The sequence below is a fragment of the Crotalus tigris genome, unplaced genomic scaffold (genome assembly GCF_016545835.1).
Source record: "Crotalus tigris isolate CLP2741 ecotype Arizona unplaced genomic scaffold, ASM1654583v1 scf7180000017899.1852299, whole genome shotgun sequence".
Taxonomy (NCBI): Eukaryota; Metazoa; Chordata; class Lepidosauria; order Squamata; family Viperidae; genus Crotalus; species Crotalus tigris.
Window position 1 is genome coordinate 876,034 of NW_024096711.1, and position 18,677 is coordinate 894,710.

General features: G+C 41.6%; 1 protein-coding gene across 4 annotated transcripts in view; it reads left to right on the forward strand.

Annotated features, from left to right (window-relative positions):
* Positions 1–15,749, forward strand: part of LOC120308321 (acyl-coenzyme A amino acid N-acyltransferase 2-like) — a 33,784-nt gene extending 18,035 nt beyond the window's left edge. For 2 of the 4 annotated variants that reach the window (XM_039344242.1, XM_039344244.1), the window contains exon 4: positions 14,936–15,749. In XM_039344242.1, coding sequence (XP_039200176.1) covers positions 14,936–15,538 — 603 coding nt within the window. In that variant the 3' untranslated portion in view covers positions 15,539–15,749. Of the gene's footprint in view, positions 1–4,771; positions 5,417–14,935 lie in introns of those variants that run through there. The other 2 variants (XM_039344245.1, XM_039344246.1) reach the window with 2 other exon arrangements.
* The last annotated feature ends 2,928 nt before the right edge of the window (positions 15,750–18,677 follow it).

Sequence of the window (18,677 nt, forward strand, 5' to 3'; positions counted from 1 at the left end):
GCCACCTCAGGTCTGATGGACCTCAGGTTCCTGTTGCATATTACTCCAGAACATTGTCTTCTGCTGAGCGCAACTATGCTCAGATAGACAGGGAGGCTCTGGCTGTTGTTGCTGGAATTAAAAAATTCCATGACTTTCTATATGGCAGGCACTTCACGGTCTTCACTGACCATAAGCCTCTGCTGGGACTGTTTACCACACGTAAGCAGACTCCCCAAATCATTTCCCCTAGAATGCTTAGGTGGTCTATCTGTTTGTCTGCATATGATTTTTCCTTACTCCACAAGCCTGGAAAAGAAATGGGCCATGCTGATGGCCTCAGTAGATTGCCTCTGACAGTAGTAGAAGCTGACCCTGCGCCAGCTGTCAACATTCTATCAATCCAAGCCTTGCCCGAGCTCCCTCTTAGTGCCAGGGATGTTGCCGCTGAATCAGGTACAGATCACACACTTTCACGTGTCCGTTCCTGGGTTTTGTCCAGTTGGCCTGAGCACTGCCCTAGTCCTGAGTTTCAGAGTTTCTGGTCCAAAAGGAACGAGCTGTCCCTTTCTCAGGGTTGTCTGCTTTGGGGAAACAGAGTTGTCATTCCCACCTCCATGAGGACTAGGGTCTTAGAATCCCTCCACGAGGGTCATCCTGGCATTGTTCGTATGAAGGCTCTTGCACGCAGCCACTTGTGGTGGCCTGGTTTAGATAAAGGTATTGAGGCTAAGGTACACGCCTGCCACCTGTGCCAACGATCTCGCCCAGAGATGCCCCAAGCTCCTGTGCATAGATGGGAGGAAACACAGTCCCCATGGTCTAGGGTGCACATTGACTACGCTGGGCCCTTTCAGGTCCAGTTCTTCTTGGTCCTTGTTGACAGCCATTCAAAATGGCTTGAGGTTGTGCCTGTCTCATCCACCACCACTGCAAAGACTATTCAGGTACTGAGGGGGATTTTTGCTGCACACGGGCTGCCAGATGTCATTGTGTCCGACAACGGCCCTCAATTCACTTCCTCCGAATTCCAAGCTTTCTTACAGGCAAACATGATTCGTCATGCCACGTCTGCACCCTTCCACCCGTCCACCAACGGTATGGCTGAACGTATGGTGCGCATCACAAAGGACGCATTGAAAAGACTCACCTACGGGGACTGGCATCACAGGTTGGCTGACTTTCTCCTTTCTTATCGCACCACACCGTCCACTTCTACAGGGAGAAGCCCAGCTGAACTTCGTTGGGGGCGTCAACTTACTACTAAACTTGACCGGTTGCATCCGGACAGACTGCCTTCACCTACCTCACATCCTAGGGCACCTAGACAACTACATGTGGGTGCCCCGGTTTGGGCTCGCAATTACAGGCCTGGTCATACATGGGTCCCCGCTTCTATTTCCAGGGTCACAGGTCCTCTCTCCTACGAGGTAGCCCTGGACAACGGTCGTGTCCTGCGTCGGCACATCGACCAACTCCGCCCTCGGCGGGACTTTTCAGATGAGACTCCTGGGTCTTTTCCAGGGGGGGAGGGGGACCCTTTGGAGCAAAGGGAAGGGCACGAGCTGCTGCCCATCTCCACTGATGGAGCTACAAACGGCCCATCCCAGGGTTCCGCGAGAGCTCCGAACAAGAATTCTACGAGCCTACCTAATTACCAGGCATCCACGCCTACTCCAGCCAGGGAGTCACCCCGGGGGCATACTCACTTTCCACACACATCACACAGCACTCCAGTCACGGAGGATACCCGGGGGCATCCCAACAAATCATTCCCCGCAAGAGAGCTGGCACACAATCCCCAAGGTTGGCCTGACCTTACCCCAAATTCTACAGGGGGTCAAACATACAGGGAGGTGGTCGAGGAACCAAGTCCCGACTACAACACCTCTAGCCCAAATCAGGGAGTAACTGAGTTTTGGAAAGTACAGAAACCCACACAAGCCCGGACACAGAATGGGGTTCAGGGAATGGACAGCCTCCTGACAGGTCTTGGATGGACCTAGGAGGTTCAACAGAGACGCCCAGCAGTGGCTATCACTTCAAGGGGCCCGAGGTTCTACAGCTAGGCAGGTCAACCAGGTCACAAAGTGACAGAAGCCCTGGCCTGACGAGCCCGGTGGGCGAGCAAGCAGGCCAGGCAGCGGGGCACAGTCCTTGGAAGGCACCAAGGCAAAATAAGGAGAACAGGCTCACATCTCCCTCCAGTCAGGGAACTCATGCTAGTAACCCAGAGCTGAGAAGGTCACAGAGAGCAAAGAAGTCTCCTAAATACTTAGAGGATTACATAACATTGCTGGCTAAACAAAAGCCAGGTAACGATAGGAGCACTGAGAAGCAGAACACTGCATAAAATAAATGATTATATGTTGGTAGTAGTTTTAGCCCGGGGGAAAGGGGTGTTATGTCCCGAGCCTTGCAAACGGCTCGGGCGTTTGCAGGCAGTCCCGGGCAGGTGCAAAGCTGCCCGGGACCAGACAGGCTGTCGCCAGCGCCATGCGCATGCGCGGGTGCTGCCGTGGGAAAAGTATCGCATTTACCCAGGAAATGTCTATATAAGAAGTTGGGAGGTTTTGGGAGCTGCAGAAGCCATCTACTTGTAAGCTGAACGCAGAATAAAGAAAACTGAGAACTTCAACTGCTTCTCGTGTCTGCTTCCCGCCACGGACTCAACAACCAGGACGACAGATAAAAAATAATATGAGGATAATAATGAATACTTTAGAATTTTATGAAGTCCATCCTGAAAGCAAGCTACACTGGTGTTTCTTGATGCCCAGAAGGCATTTGATAATCTGAATTGGAAGTTTATTATAACACAATTGCACTATATGGATTTTGGGACAAAATTTGGAAAGATGGTTGAGAAAATATATACTAAACAAACAGCTAGGGTAATTATAAATGATGAAATGACAGAAAAAATTGATATAACCAAAGGAGTAAGACAAGGATGCCCACTTTCCCCTCTTCTATTTATTTTATCATTAAAAATACTCCTGACAAAAATCAGAGAGGACCAAGAAATAAAGGGTTTAAAAATTAAGAAGGAGGAATATAAGGTCCAAGCCTTCACTGATGATTTGGTATTTATTTTGGAAGATCCATTAGAAACCGGCCTTAAACTGATTAAAAAAATAGAAGAATTTGGTGAGGTAGCCAGACTTAAGATTAATAAGAATAAATCCAAATTAATAACCAAAAATCTTACAAAGGCACAGGAAAGTGAACTGGAAGATAAAACAAAGATAAGTATAACTAAGAAAATAAAATATTTAGTGATCTGGCTTACAGTAAAGTGTTCCTCGATTAAGGAGGATAATTATGGTAAAATATTACACCAGATAAGAAAAGATTTAAAAAATTGAGAAAATCTACAAATTTCATTTTTAGGGAGGACTGCTACGGTCAAAATGAATATATTGCCAAAAATATTATTTCTGTTCCAAGTTATTCCAATAAAATTAGGGAAAACATTCTTTCAAGAATTAAATAAATTGGTCACTAAATTTATATGGCAAAGGAAAAAACCCAGGATTAAATTAAAACTCTTGCAAGATATGAAAGATAATGGGGGATTGGCGTTACCAGAGTGAGAAACATATTACCAAGCATCGAGCCTAATTTGGCTAAAAGAATGGATGGAATTGAAAAATACCAGAGTTTTAACAATAGAAGGACATGACTTGCAAGCGGGGTGGCATGCATTCCTATGGGACAAAAAATACAAAATACACAGATATTTTCAAAGACACATAGTTAGGAATGCATTGCTACAGACTTGGGGAAAAAATAAAACAAAAACATTATATAAGAATTCCAATGTGGTTATCCCCAACAGAAGCCCTGAAACACCCAAACCTACTGGATATAAATAAGATAATTAGATACAAGGAATTAGTAAACAAACAGGGAAATCTGAAAACAAAACAAGAATTGGAACAAGATATAGGCAGAGAGATTGACTGGTGGACATTTACACAAATTCAATCTAAATATAAAGAGGACAAAAAATATATATGAAATACAAAAAAAGCCAGAAGAATTGGATAAAATTATACATGGAAGAGAAATAAAATTAATTAGTAATTTATATAAATACCTATTGAGATATAAAATGGAAGACGAGGTTGTCAAAGATACAATAATTAGATGGGCAAAAAATTTCAGATATAATATAGAATTGGAGAAATGAGAAAAAATATGGGAAATAAACATAAAATTGACTATGTCAGCAGCATTCAAGGAAAACCAGTTGAAGATGTTTTACAGTTGGCATCTTCCACCAGCAAAGCTTGCCAAGATGTTCCAGAACAATTCGCCAACATGTTGGAAATGTAAAAAAGTACACGGAACATATTATCGTTTATGGTGGACATGCCCAGTTGCGAAAAAATACTGGACTAAAATAAGAAGAAATAATAGATCAACCCGTAGACTGGAAACCAGAGATTTTTTTGCTGGGTATTTTAAACAGAAAATATAGTAAAGAAATACGGTACTTAATTCTACATATAAAAACGGCAGCAAGAATAGCATACGCACAGTTCTGGAAAAATGAGAATATACCATCAGAGAAAGAAGTGATAAGGAAAATCCTGGACTGTGCTGAGATGAATAAATTAACAAAAGAGATAAAAGAAAAGGAAGACACAGAGTACTATTTAATATGGAATAAGTGATATGACTGGTTGGAGACTAGAAATAATAGAGGAGAATAAATATGGAAAGGTCAAAAGTGGAAAATGTGTGTATAATAATGTATAGTAATAATAATATGTATTATTTTTAGTATGAAGTATAGTATCAAGGAAGAAAAATGCAAACAAGAAACAACGGGACAACAAGGACAAATATATCTAAAGAAGAATAAGGGGGGAAATGTGAATAATACAAGATTACTGTTACGAAATTGCTGTTAAAAAAAGGAGGAGTACATACTGTGTGTGTATGTGTGTTATGTTGTGTTTTGTCTTGTTTTGTTGGTTTAAAAAATAAAAATTTATTAAAAAAAAGATTCTTCATTCTGCCTTCAGAGAATTTACTTGCCATTCTCTGAAACTACAACAGTTTCTGTGAATTCTTAAAGGATGAAACATCTCCTCCTGAGATTTGGAATTTACATTTTTTCTGGTGCAAAGGAAATTACATTTGCCCTTTTATTTATAATCACAGTGCGATGTCATAGTTTTCAATCAACAACTATTCTAAGCTGTTTTTTGTTTGTTTTTTGAGATACTAGTGTCAAATCAAATATCTTTGATCCCATAAGTATGCATCTGAATTCTGCTTTCTAAATGCTTAATTTCACTTTCGGTTCTCTTAATTTTTTTTTTACCACCAGTTTATTTACCTATCTAGATAATTCAGGATTTTATTTCTATTCAGCTCTCAAGCAGTTTTATGTCATCTGAAAATTTGGCAGTAATCATAACCACAAAAAAGACCATTCACAGGGTTTCCTGATCCATAGTTTGTTTGATCCATAGTTTGTTGGATAAGCCATTGCTGCCTGATTAACATAAAATGCCAATCACCCAGAGGATACAAAACATCATGCTTTTTTGGTTCACAAACCATCATACAACAAAATGTGATTTGCTTGGATTTGCCTTAATGTGATGTGGGAACTCATTGTCAGCCCCAAGGAACCAAGAAGGACACAAGGAGCTACTTCAGAGTATTTAGAGTGTTCCACTATCTGCTCAGAACCAGTGTGGGATTCAGCCAGTTCGCAACACTTCGGCAGAACCGTTAGCTAATTTTTTGTTGCCCAGACCCAGAATGGACTTCCGGAAGTGGCACCCACACAGAGAACTGGTTGTTCACATATTTGAATCCCACCACTGGTCAGAACCTATCCTTCCATCCCATCCCACCCCCACCCCCCTGCCATCACAATTGATGACATTTCTTGGATGAGAAACAAAACGTTTTGTTCCTTCTTCCTCAAGGAAAAAACAGTCCAACTGCTTTTTGAAAAAACACCTTTGAGACAACTATGACCTGGATGACTGAGAATCTCTACAGGCATTGAGCTATTTCAGAGTGCTTTCTTTACTATTGTTCACTGTTGTTTCTGTCAATAGACAGACATCTTTCCAGACTACAGTACTTCTCTGTGTGACTATTAGATTTATCCTGTGAACTACTAGGGCAGTGCTGGCAAACCTATGGCACGGGTGCCAGAGGCGGCACTCAGAGCCCTCTCTGTGGGCACGCGCCCCAGTCCTAGGCCTTTAGCTGGGTTTTATAAAACCTTTTCGCTTTAGGCCTCCGCCACCGTGTGCAAAAAGAAAAAAAGATTCAATCAGTCAATTTCAACTTCTGGCAGGAAAAAAAAGTTCTTGCAAAGTTGGAATTGATTGATTGAACTTTTTAGTCCCACCCAGTCTGCTATTACCACTGCACCCATGCCCACCCAATTGGCCACACCCACCCGGCACTCAACGATGCATAAGTGGGTTTTGGGTTGCAGTTTGGGCACTCAGTCTCTAAAAGGTTCGCCATCACTGTACTAGGGAGAGTCTGCCTTTGCCCTTTTCCTACATACTAAAGATTCAGACATGTTGTCTCTTTGCTCTCTCCTGCGATTCTGGACTACATCCTACCATCCTCAGACTAGATGAGAATATCCTTATGACATTTCGTGGATTCTGTAAAGTACATATCAGAAATATAACTTTGTAGTAAAGGGCAGGTTTCTATTTGTCGTGTGCTTCCATAAGATTGATTGGTATTTCAATCAACTATAAAGTGCACAACTATAAAATGAAGTCAATAATGTTTTTTTTTCCTATTCCTATCCCAAAGAAATCTTCAACTATCGCTAGGCTAACCCACTTACTATATAAATAACAAAAAAAGGCTTCTCAACCAAAACCAAAGTTAACTGTTCCTATCTTATATTAAATTATGAGAGTTTATTTCATTGCATGGATCAGTTCCCATCTTAGCAGCACCTAATTGTCCTTGGAAGCCAAATATAGTTGGACCTGATTATTACCCAGATGGAAATTTCTAAGGAAAAGTTTTGGAAACAGGGCATACCTCATTCTGAGGCAAACAGACACCAAATACAAAAAAATCAATCATACTGAGTGTCAAAAAAATAAACTGACCATTGTCACACAAATGTGGAGTGCAATGGATGACTTCTGGAAATAAGCCTATGTGTTGAAGTCTTCTCTTTCTCCCATTCTTGCATATATACAAAAACTGGTGTCAAGAAAACCTGGGGTTATCAATGAAATGTGGTTGGTCATTTGCTGTAAGTTTTCTGAAGGATCTGATTTATGATTGGATGTATCTAGTGATCCATCTAGATGAGAGCACTTTGGCTCATCTCAAAACAAGTTAAGCAGGATAAGTTGTTCTTAGACCTGAGATAGGAGGCAATCAGGAAAATTCAGGGCAATGCAGGTAGTCCTCAGCCTAGGATTGTGTTGAGCCCAATTTATGGTCAGACGTTGTACCAGTCATTAAGCAGGTCATCACATGACCAACTTGATTTTATAACTGTTTTTGAAGTGGTTGTTAAGTGAACCCATTGGAAGTAAATCCCAGTTTCCTGCAAAAAATGTCATAAATTGTACTCACGTGACCACTGGATGCTGCAAACAGCCATAAAAACAGGCCACAAATACAGGCCAGTTGTGAATGGGAGACAGACATTGGAACTTAAAATCCAGGTCATAAGTACCTATTTTTAGGTCTGTCATAACTTTGAATGGTCAGTAAGCACTACCTGTAGGGTTACCTATAGGCTAAACAAAACTTTAAAAAACACCAGAGAATACAGCAATGGTGAATGCTTCTATTATTATTGCCAAGAAAATTAATGAAATGTCCTTTATGTCATTGGCAGTCAAGATCAACTCAAAGGAGATATTCTGGACCATATAGCTCTATGGACTATATAGTTCTATGTTGGAGTGTCTGGCAGTTATTGGGTTAAATGCTATGTATGTTGATGGGTCAGTGGGAGGAGTCTCAAAGGTCATTGGGAGACTTCCTGGACACAAGCCACATGGGAATCTCTTTGTCTGTAAGAAGCATGGGCCATGGAAGGTCACACAATGAGCCTGAGTCATTATAAAGATGGTATGAAGAGTAATATTCTCTTACCTAAAGGGATGATCTAAAAGATGGACAAAGATGTATTTTCAGGAGTATCAACCACAGCATGAATGCAAATAATCTTTCTCATTAAAATATATTTTGTTTATTATAAGATCATTTCTTTTGAGTTAACTATCTGACTGGATTTAAAAGAAAGCACTTTAGTTGTGAGTCAGAATAGTAAGAGAATATTGTTCTTCATAATTCGTGCCATCTTTTGAAAGCAAATAGTAAATTGTTAAAGATTAATTTTCTTCTCAAAGCTGCAGCAGTTTAAAGAAAGAGAATCAATTTTGTTAGCCTTTTTCTCTACATTAACCCTCAAGGAAGTAAAGTAAAGATTCTCTTGATGCCTTTAAAAGCCTGCAAAGCAAAGCCAGCGTGTCTGTGTAAAAGACAGCTTTCAAGGAGTGATTCAGAGGCATTGTCTTGCTAATTCGCTAGTAACTCTGCTTGCTAGCCAATGCTTCAAAGTAAAAAGTGCCTTGTATCTGATTTAAAATTACCTTTGGATCTATTCACAAGCTAATGTTTATAGCGAAGAGAAAAGAAAAAATCTACACTTTTGTTCCTTGCATGAAAAGTTTGAATTTTAACACCAAAAGGAGCTTGGGCTTTATCCCCCTCCTCTCTTTGTGAGTGAATTACGCAGCCTGAAAGAAAGAACTGTTTAATGACTGCTCTAAAATTCAGACAAAAGCTTGGAAAGGCAAGGTAGCCAAAGGCAGACAATTAACTCTTCACTGCCTTCAAAGGGAAAGCGTCTCTCTCTCTCTCAGCTTGCCTGATGCAATAAAGATTTGAAACTTAAGCATTTAGAAATATGTTGAATTTTACGCTTGAAGAATAACAAGCAACAACAAATTTGTTTCTTCTCCATGAGTTTGCTAGCAAGGAAGGCTGATTGCCTTTCAATAAACCCATTCGTTGCTTTAGTAATACAGCACCGGTGGAAAGCTAATCTCCCTTCCCCCCTTAGGAATGCTTGGAATTTCAGCCAGTGTTATCGAATAAGGAGGAATCTAGTTACAGAGGCAGAACCAACCCTAAATAGCATCGCAGAAGCACCCCCTGGTGGTCATGCAAATTTTTTTTTTAGCTGAGTTACAACAGCCACAATTAATTCAGCACACCACAGAGGGAAAGAAAGTACTTCACTGCACTACGCAGAGCAAATCTGTTAGTTAAAGTGCAAGCTACTTAAAGTTATCCCAAGCTACCAACACCCCCTAGAGAGCACAGAGTGAACTTACCAGAAGCATTCACTCACTCACTCAAGCTGAGCACCAAGCTGTTCCAGCTTGAAGGAACTTAGGCAGAAGAAATCAAAGCCAAGTCTCTTTGGCTATTACCACAAGCTCAACAGTGCCAGGTGGGAGTTTTTACCTCTACATTCTCTCAGTGGCCACTAGCAGTAACATGGTAATAGGAAGAATTTGGCTAGCCTTTCTTCAGACGACCCCTAGGGTTAAAGGAGGCACTACATGCAAGCCTTTAACCACACCCAGAGAAGGCCCTTTAGTGGACAAAGGGTGAGCCTCGAAGCCAGAGCACCCTGGTAGCTGACCCACAGCAAGTGACCCCTAGTGGTGAAGGGGTGAACTGCACTGAAGTACCCACAAACTCAGGAGAACGCACCCAATGGCATCTCCACCCACAGATAGCACCTCAGAAGCTGACCTACAAGTAGCGACCCCTAGTGGTCAAAGAGAGAAATTATTCAAATTTTCTTCAAAATCGCTGAGAAGAACACTGAACTTACCCTAACCATGGAGGAGTGTCTTATTGATTTGGATGAAAGGGTTCAATTAACCAGCCTAGTTGAGACACCCCAACCAGCCAGTCAAGGAGAGATGCTGCAAACAGCCAATCTTGAGCTTCAACTTTGCAGAGGTTGAAGCTCAAGCCTCAACAAAGCCAAAAACGTCTCAGGGTCAATACAATCTAAGACAACAAAGAAAGCCACAGCAGCCATGCACTCACATCTGATGGAAAGATGGGAGTCAAACTACAAGCGCCATGAAAGACACTGGAGGAAACTACTCCAACTCTACCAAGAGCCTCAGGAGGAGCTTTCCCCTGTACAGGCAAGTGAATTGGAAGAAGATAAAGAAGATGCCCTTGAGCAATGGAGGAGGTCTGAATGGCAGCTCGAGGACATTCAAGAACAATTAAGAGACTCAACTGTCGATAGTGAGATGCAAAGCCTCAAGCTACTAAACAAGGAGCGTAAGAAGTTTCTAGAGAGCTCACAGGGTTCCCCACAGCCCGAGCCTCGCCAGAGAGGTAGACTGGTTGACAGGGCTGAGTCCGAAGTTTCCTGCTCCTCACATGCACCCTCTCAACGGTTGCATGCAGCTCCATCCCACGTGTCTGGAATGGCCTCATCCTCTCGCCACACATCCAGGGCATATTCCAGTGTGTCCCAACAATCGCATGTCACAGGCGCCTCCCGCCTTTCGAAGGCATCCTCCCATCATAGCCGAGCATCCAGAATTTCACAGGAAGAGCAAATAATCATAGATGCTAAAGCTGCTAGTACAGGAGGAGCAGAAGAAAAAGAAGAAATTGGCAGCTATAGAATTTGAGGAAGCTAAAATAGAGGCCAAGCTAGAAGCTGAAGCAATCAAAATGAAGAACGATTGAGAAGCTGAAGCTGCCAGGTTGAAGGCTGATCAAGAAAATGAAGCAGCTCAAATGGAAGCCAAACGAAAGGCTATAGCAGCTAAAATGAAGGCCAAAAGAAAAGACACCCAAGAAGAACTTGAACTTACTCAAAGCCAAAGAGTTATGGCAGACAAAATGGCTAGAGCGGAAGGCCTTCAGAGAATACTCCAGAACACCACTTTCTTACCTAATAGGGAACAACTGGAAAAGGAAGAGCGTCGTAGCCGCACACAGGTTTACATGGACAACCAAAGTGCATTCCAGAATGCACAGGCAAGAGCGCCACAGCCAGCCACAAGCCCCCCAAGACTGAGTAGGGGAACAGAGGAATCTCAACGACCAGATGCGGCGGCCAGCCACAGAGTTGATGTCGCGATACCTAGGTCACAAGATCTCCCCACCATTGCCACCCCATTGAACCCTCTAAAACCACACCTACAACACTGCACGCTTGTGACAACCAAACCTATTTTGGTAGCAACAGTGTTCCAACCGCACCTAGAACAACACTGCATGCTTGTGACAACCAAACCTGTTTTGGTAGCAACAGTGTTCCAACCACATCTAAAACAACACTGCATGCTTGTGACAACCAAACCTGTTTTGGTAGCAACAGTGTTCCAACCGCACCTAGAGCATCGCACGCTTGTAAAAACCAAACCTGTTTTGGAAGCAACCGTGTTCCAGACAAGCAAGACTTACTACAATTTAGCTTTGTCCATAAAGGACAAACAAGACAAACAATGCCCCCAAGACTGGGAGTCATGGAGCATACTCCCAAAATGTCTCCAAAGCATGCAAGTGCAGCGCACGTATGTCTCCAGCTCACCTGCCCCAGTGCAGAAGAAAGAGTTGTACACTTCCTTAGATGTGTCTACGAAGGTGACTGCAGCCTTAAGATACGTCTCACTCTACAGCGGGGAGAGCCACACTTACATTATCTTGTTTGCAACCATAAGATGCATCAGAGTCTACAGCAGGGAGTGCTACAGTCTCAGTGTCTTCTTAGGGAAAGCGAGACTAACAATGCAAGAAGGCCACACCGTACCAAGGTTACAGCTATGTGGCACCACTTTGGCTGTAAAGCTGACCAACTTGACAGCAAAGATGTTGTGCCTTGAACTACAGTCCACCACCTTCTACACAGACAGCAAGGTGATGTCAAGCTACATCTGCAAACAAAGCGGACACTTCTACGTCTATGTAAGCAACAGAGAGAAAAGGATTAAAACATCCTTAAGCCCTGAACAATGGCAACATGGGCCAACAAATAAGAACTTTGTTAACCAAGTGAAGTGCCCCAACCTTGCCACACAGATAACAGAACTGATCTGGCTAGAAAGTCTTCAGCTCTTGGCCTGTCCAAATAGACAGAAGCCACATAGACCAAAACATTATGCACTTCCAGCTTCAGATCAAAGTGCCAACCTTCAACCTCAGACACCCAGTAAACATCAACCAATCCGCTTCAAAACCCTGTCTAAATGGAGACACCTGAAATTAGGCATAGTTTTGATTATCTTGATCGCTTATCTCAGCACCCCAAGAATTAGCTTTGTAGGAGCCTGCAAGGACTTACTGCCTTTCATGGACTCCATGTCATTAAATACACCAACACCCACACATGAAGTCCTCACCCTGACGACAACAGTAGCAGCCCTCTTCAATACTCCACCGGTGGTTCCAGACCCTTCGGTTTTTGAGTATCCTGAGTCTTCTGCTCAAGCTGTTGTTCCTGATTCTTCACTTCCAGCTGCTGTTCCTGACCCTTCAGTTCCAGCTGTTGTTCCTGATTCTTCAGCTCCGGCTGTTTCCAGATGTACCTGAGTTTCCAGATGTTCCTGATCCTGAGTTTCCAGCTCCAGCTGTTCCTGAGTTTCCTGATGTTCCTGATCTTGATTCTTCAGCCCCAGCCATTCCTGTGTTTCCAGATCCAGCTGTTTATGTCTTTCCAGATTCTTCAGTTCCTGAGTATCCTGTGAACCCAGTTCCCCTCATTCCCGAGAAGCTTGGGTTCCAGTTTTTTCTGTTACAGATTTGGTTCCAGTTTCCTTCACAGGAAGAAGACCTTGTCTCACTGGGAGACAAGACTGCATACCAGAACTATTGGCCCATGGAACTTGCACACCGGGCCCACTCACTTGACGAACTAGTTTGCCCAGCTGAGGTCCAGATCGTAAAGCCACGTGAGCCAGGTCGTGACTCAAAGACACTTGTTCCTGGCTGATCACCAATTTGGTCCCGTTGCTGATGAAGACTGAACCAGAAGATTAAACCTCAAATTATGTATTGTCTTATGCATTGTTTGATGTAATATTTGCCTTTTTTCATAATTGTGCATGTTTTATATTTACCAATAGTTATGCATGTTTGATACCAAGTTTTTACCTATTTAGTCACAAGTTAGTTAACAATGAGTATTGCATGCCTTGATGCTATGTTTTTACTATTTTAGTAGTGGAAATATAAATTTCCAAGCGGGGAGTATTCTGGACCATATAGCTCTATGGACTATATAGCTCTATGTTGGAGTGTCTGGTAGTTATTGGGTTAAATGCTATGTATGTTGATGGGTCAGTGGGAAGAGTCTCAAAGGTCATGGGGAGATTTCCTAGACACAAGCCACATGGAAATCTCTTTGTCTGTAAGAAACATGGGCCATGGAAGGTCACACAATGAGCCTGAGTCGTTATAAAGATGGTATGAAGAGCAATATTCTCTTACCTAAAGGGATGGTCTAAAAGATGGAAAAAGATGTATTTTCAGGAGCGTCAACCACAGCATGAATGCAAGTAATCTTTCTCATTAAAATATATTTTGTTTATTATAAGATCATTTCTTTTGAGTTAACTATCTGACTGGATTTAAAAGGAAGCACTTTAGATTTGAGTCAGAATAGGAGTCTTTATTTTTTTATAGGTCAAATGTTTTTATTTTGTTTTCTACCCTTTGATCTTTTTGCACAATGAACTTTAAAATATCAAGATAAGGCAGTCAATTTTGAAAACACGATTATAAGTATCATGATTAGGAAAAAAGAAAGGGACAAGAGTGGAAGATGAATAGAGATATTTGGATAGATGTCTTTAGAAAAAAAATAATTGTAGAATTAAGATAATAACTATAGTTGTTTTAAGGAAACACAGCATTATTATCTTAATTCTATAATTTATTTTGGTGCCCAGAAAGACAAATTACAGATAGCTGTGAGGATGAAAAGCCTAAACATAAAAGTTGGTGAAAGTATCATTTCAGTTATCTGAAAATGAAAATTCACCCTGTTATAAATTTGTTAAAGAGATAATGTGCACAAGTCAGAAGCTTTAATTCTTGCCTTAGAGTGCAAAAAAAAAAAAAACCCCTCTGTGAAGCAATGAGGGTCAGCTCTATCACTCCCCCGGTGTCCCACAAAACTAAGTCAGTGGCTGCTTGACTCTGCTCATTAATAGTCTAGGGAAGTATAGTCTAATAATGGAAAACATAATACAGTTTAGCTGTTACTGGCTTGTTAGAGCAGTATCTTTTTTTCACCAGTTGGCAGCAGTGAGAATCAGAAGAGAGAAGCAACTTTGTTTGGGTGGGTGAGAAAGATCCGATTTAGCCCACAGCTAGTGAGTGAAGCGGAGTCAAATATCCTGGTTAAAGGCAGATTGGGAACTTCAGGGAGCTCTTGCTGAGTGCACTTCAAGACTGGACAGTGCTATGGACAATGCCAGAGACACCACAGGGCTAAACTGACCAGATTCGGACTGAGAGAAGTATGCCCATCTGATTGTAAACTCTTGAATATTCATTGATAATTGCCCAATCATATTAAGCGGGAAACACTAAAAGGGATTAAACCCACAAGTAAGACACCGTTAACTTCACAAGAGGTCTCAGGTAGTCTTATTTATGACTATACAAGACAGGAGGATTTTGGTGGCAGGAAAGACATATTAAGTGCCAAATTTTAAAACCAAACACTGGGCAAGTTTATACTTTGCCCAGGAGAATTCCATCACGTCCTTTGACAAATTCGTTCTCTGTATTTAGGCTTTTGTGATAAATGTTTGGATCAGGATTAACTATTTCCATTTTCCTTGGGTTATGTTTGCATGACCACTTTTCAAGCTTCCGTGAATTATTTTTAACCTTGTCTATTACATTTCTCTCCTTATCCACCCAGGTAAGAGGTCCAAGAGCTGGAGTCATTGGCTTGTCCAAAGGAGCTGAAATTGCATTAGCCATGGGAACCTTCTTAGAAGAAATAGCAGCTGCAGTGTGCATCAATGGTCCCACAAGTATGAATGGTGCACCCCTCCATTTTCACGATATCAACATCCCTGCTGTTCCCTACTCGGCAGAGGCAGTTCTCATCAATGAAATAGGATTGATGTCCAGTTTCAATGTCATGGGAGATCCTCTAGATTCAGTTCATGAAGTCTCTGCCATTCCCGTGGAAAAAGCCCAGGGTCACATTCTCCTTGTGGTAGGAGAAGCTGACCAAAGTTTGAACAGTAAGATGTTTGCTGAAGCGACTTTGAGCCGCGCAAAGAAGTATGGGAAAACTAACTGTAGGTTATTATCTTACCCTAAGGCTGGACATATGATAGAACCACCTGGATCCCCAACTTGCTTCATCTCTTCTATCCGGGGTAGTACTATACCCACAATAAGGGGAGGGGAGATGAAGTCTCATGCCAAAGCTGAGGAACATTTCTGGAAAGAGGTCCTGAAATTTTTTGAGCTCCATCTTAGCCCAGCTAAGAAGGAAGTGCAGGTTGCATAGGTTCTTTATGAAATAAACCCTACTCACAAGATATAAATTGGGTTCTCATAATGCATATTTCATAAAGATAACTAGATAGGAAGAATCATATATGATGATAAGACTCTGGAAATGCAAAAAAGATTAGTGTTGTTGTCTTGTTTGGTCTGTTGTGACTTTCAGAGTACTTCTATAATTTCTCTTTCAAATAAAATAATGAGTTAATGATAAATATGTTGACTTTGAAATGAATCCTTTGTGTACAAAAATCTCCATAAATTCTCAGTGTGTTGCATCCATTGTTGTAAACAGCTTGTTTCATAAGCAGCTATCATCTGTAGGATTCCTAATTAATCTCAGGGTGGAACATAGATAAATCATGCTTGGTTCTATTGGGATATTGACACATGCATTATAATCAGCTTTTGCACCAGACAAATCTCATGCAGGCTTGAGAATCATGTACATGGATGTGATACATTGAAAGAGGGAATAAGGGAGTGTACAGGGATGATTGATGTCTTCTTTATGATGTAAGGGCTCTGTTGTCTGATTTTCACTGGCTAACAAAGTTTATAAAGCAATGCTACCAACTTTCTAAAGTGTGGCACTTCTGGACGTAATTCTGTGTTCCAGATTGTTGGCCATCCAGCTGCTTGATTTGATCAAATAAAGTGCTGCTTGATCAAGAAGTCTCCGCTTGGGTTATCTGATTAGATTGACATAGTATCTCAAGTTCAAGTAAGGGACTGGGACCTTACATTTCAATACCCCAACTCCTTCCCCCCCTCCCAATAAACCACATTATGGCTTAATGGGATCCTTAAACCTAATCACAGATAGGAAAAGTAGTAACCACCATCACCACCACTGCATCCGCCATCAGTATTGCCATCTCCAGTTGCTCCTCCACTTGCTCAAGGCTGAAAGCAGAGGGCTAAATAGTATATATGTAGTCCTCAACTTACAACTATTCATTTAGTGACCATTTCAAGTTAAAACAGCAGTGAAAAAAGGGACGTATGACAGATTTTCAGACTTACGAACATTGTAGCACCTCCATAGTCATGTGATCGAAATTCAGACACTTGGCAACTGGCATGTATTTATGGTGGTTGGGGTGTCCTGGGGTCATGTGATCACCTTTTGATAAGCAAAGTAAATGGAAAAGCCAGTTTCCCTTGACAACCATGTTACTGCAATGGTTTACCAAACAACAGTGGTGAGGAAGGTCATAAAATGGGGCAAAACTCACTTAACTTCTATCTTGTTTAGCAATAGAAATTTTGTTGGAGTCAATTATAATTGTAAGTCGAGGAGTACCTCTAATGCATCCAGGGCCCGAAGATCTTTGCTCCCGGCTCTCAGAGCAGGAGGGGCTGGAGAAAGCAAGGCTTGGGCCAGAATCTGAGGCAGCATGAGCATGTCAGGTCCCACTGAGCCTGATCCAGTTTGCTGAAATAATTTGACTTTCATATTTTTTATGAGCAGTACATGTTCTGGCTATTGGTACTGTGGAAGATTAGTGAACAGTTAGTGGTGTGGGTCCCTTTTTGCTTTGCACATGTACAAGAAATACCTCTATTTGTGTATACAAATTATCAGGCCCAAACCCAGAGTCAAGACAGTGAGGTCCAATTGAGTTCAGTTCTTTATTTGCTTGCACTTAATGGGCAGAAGTTTGCCAAACTACTTCTAACTTAACTAGATATATCCTGAGAGATCCTAGGGAGAGGCTGCCCTAAACCTCTTCTCCCCCTCCACTTAGGACCACACACTGTCTTAATCCAGGCCTCTTTCAGGGAAATCTCTGGGTTGACAAAAGTCTCCCCCTCTGCACATTCCTTCACATCAATTGCTCCACACATGCACTTACACACGGCTCCCCACTTCTTTTCCATCACGTTTGCTTTTTCAGGATTCAGTACTGTATTTTGAGGAGCTATAACAAGCCAGCTTATCTGAGAGTAAGATGTAAGCAATAAGTCATCTGCATAAGGTTAAAATAGGGACAAGTTCCTATTTCCCACATTTCCTGGGGAAACAAAATTCTCCTAATTAATACATAGATCAGGGGTCTTCACACTTGGCCCTTTTATGAGTAGTGGACTTCAACTCCCAAAATTCCTCAGCCAAGCACACTGGCTGAGGAATTCTGGGAGTTGAAGTCCACAAGTCATAAAAGGGCCAAGTGTGAAGACCCCTGACATAGATGAAATAGGAGCAGTGTAAGCTCACATCCTTTAGAAATTGTTATGTTGTTGGGGTGGTCAGACGTCCTCCTGGGATGACCCTAATCTGAATTGGATTGCTTGTGTATTAAACACAACCATGATTAAAATCAATAACCTATCTCACTTAACCCATAGCTTGTTTTTATTGATAGAATCAAAAGCTTCACAGAAATCCACAATGGCAACAAAATCCTGAAGGTATTTTTTACATACTTAGTTATCAATTCATGCAGTACAAATTTTTGAGTAGTCTACTCTAAACCTTGCCTGTTACTCTGCAAATACATTGTTTCAGTGATCCAGTCCTCTAATTTGTTAGCTAGATGTTTTGCATACATCTGGCTGTGATGTCAATCAGCCTAATTGGTCTATAATTCCCTGGAGGATTATCTTTTCATATTGGGATCACTAAGCTTGCATTGCAACTCCTCTTGGGGGAATTAGCATGAGGAGTTAATGTTATTAAAAAGTTTAACCAAAATAGGCTTCCATTACTTTTAATGAATCTCCATGGGTATAATCTTCTCCTGAGACAAAGTCAGAATCAGAGGTTCAATTTCTTTTAGAGAGACAGGAACTAGAAAATAAGATTTAGATTAATTAGAAAAATTCCCTGGGTGGGATAGGAAGCAAACAATCTATTGTAATGGTTCTCCCATTCTTTTTTGGATTCTCTAGTAGTTTCTAAAAAGTTCTTACCTTGATCCAAATTGCCATGTCCCCTTTCCAGATTAATACTGTGTTTTTAAATCTATGACAGTCAGGAGGGAGTGCTAAAGAATTATTTCATATGTTTTCTTGTGCTTTAGGAGAACTTTATATTCCTTTTTTCCCCCCTAAGCAGCTCCATGATTACCCATGTGGAATAATTTTCTTTTGCTTTCCTTGTCAAATTGCTAACCAAACAACATGCTTCTTGTTGTGTT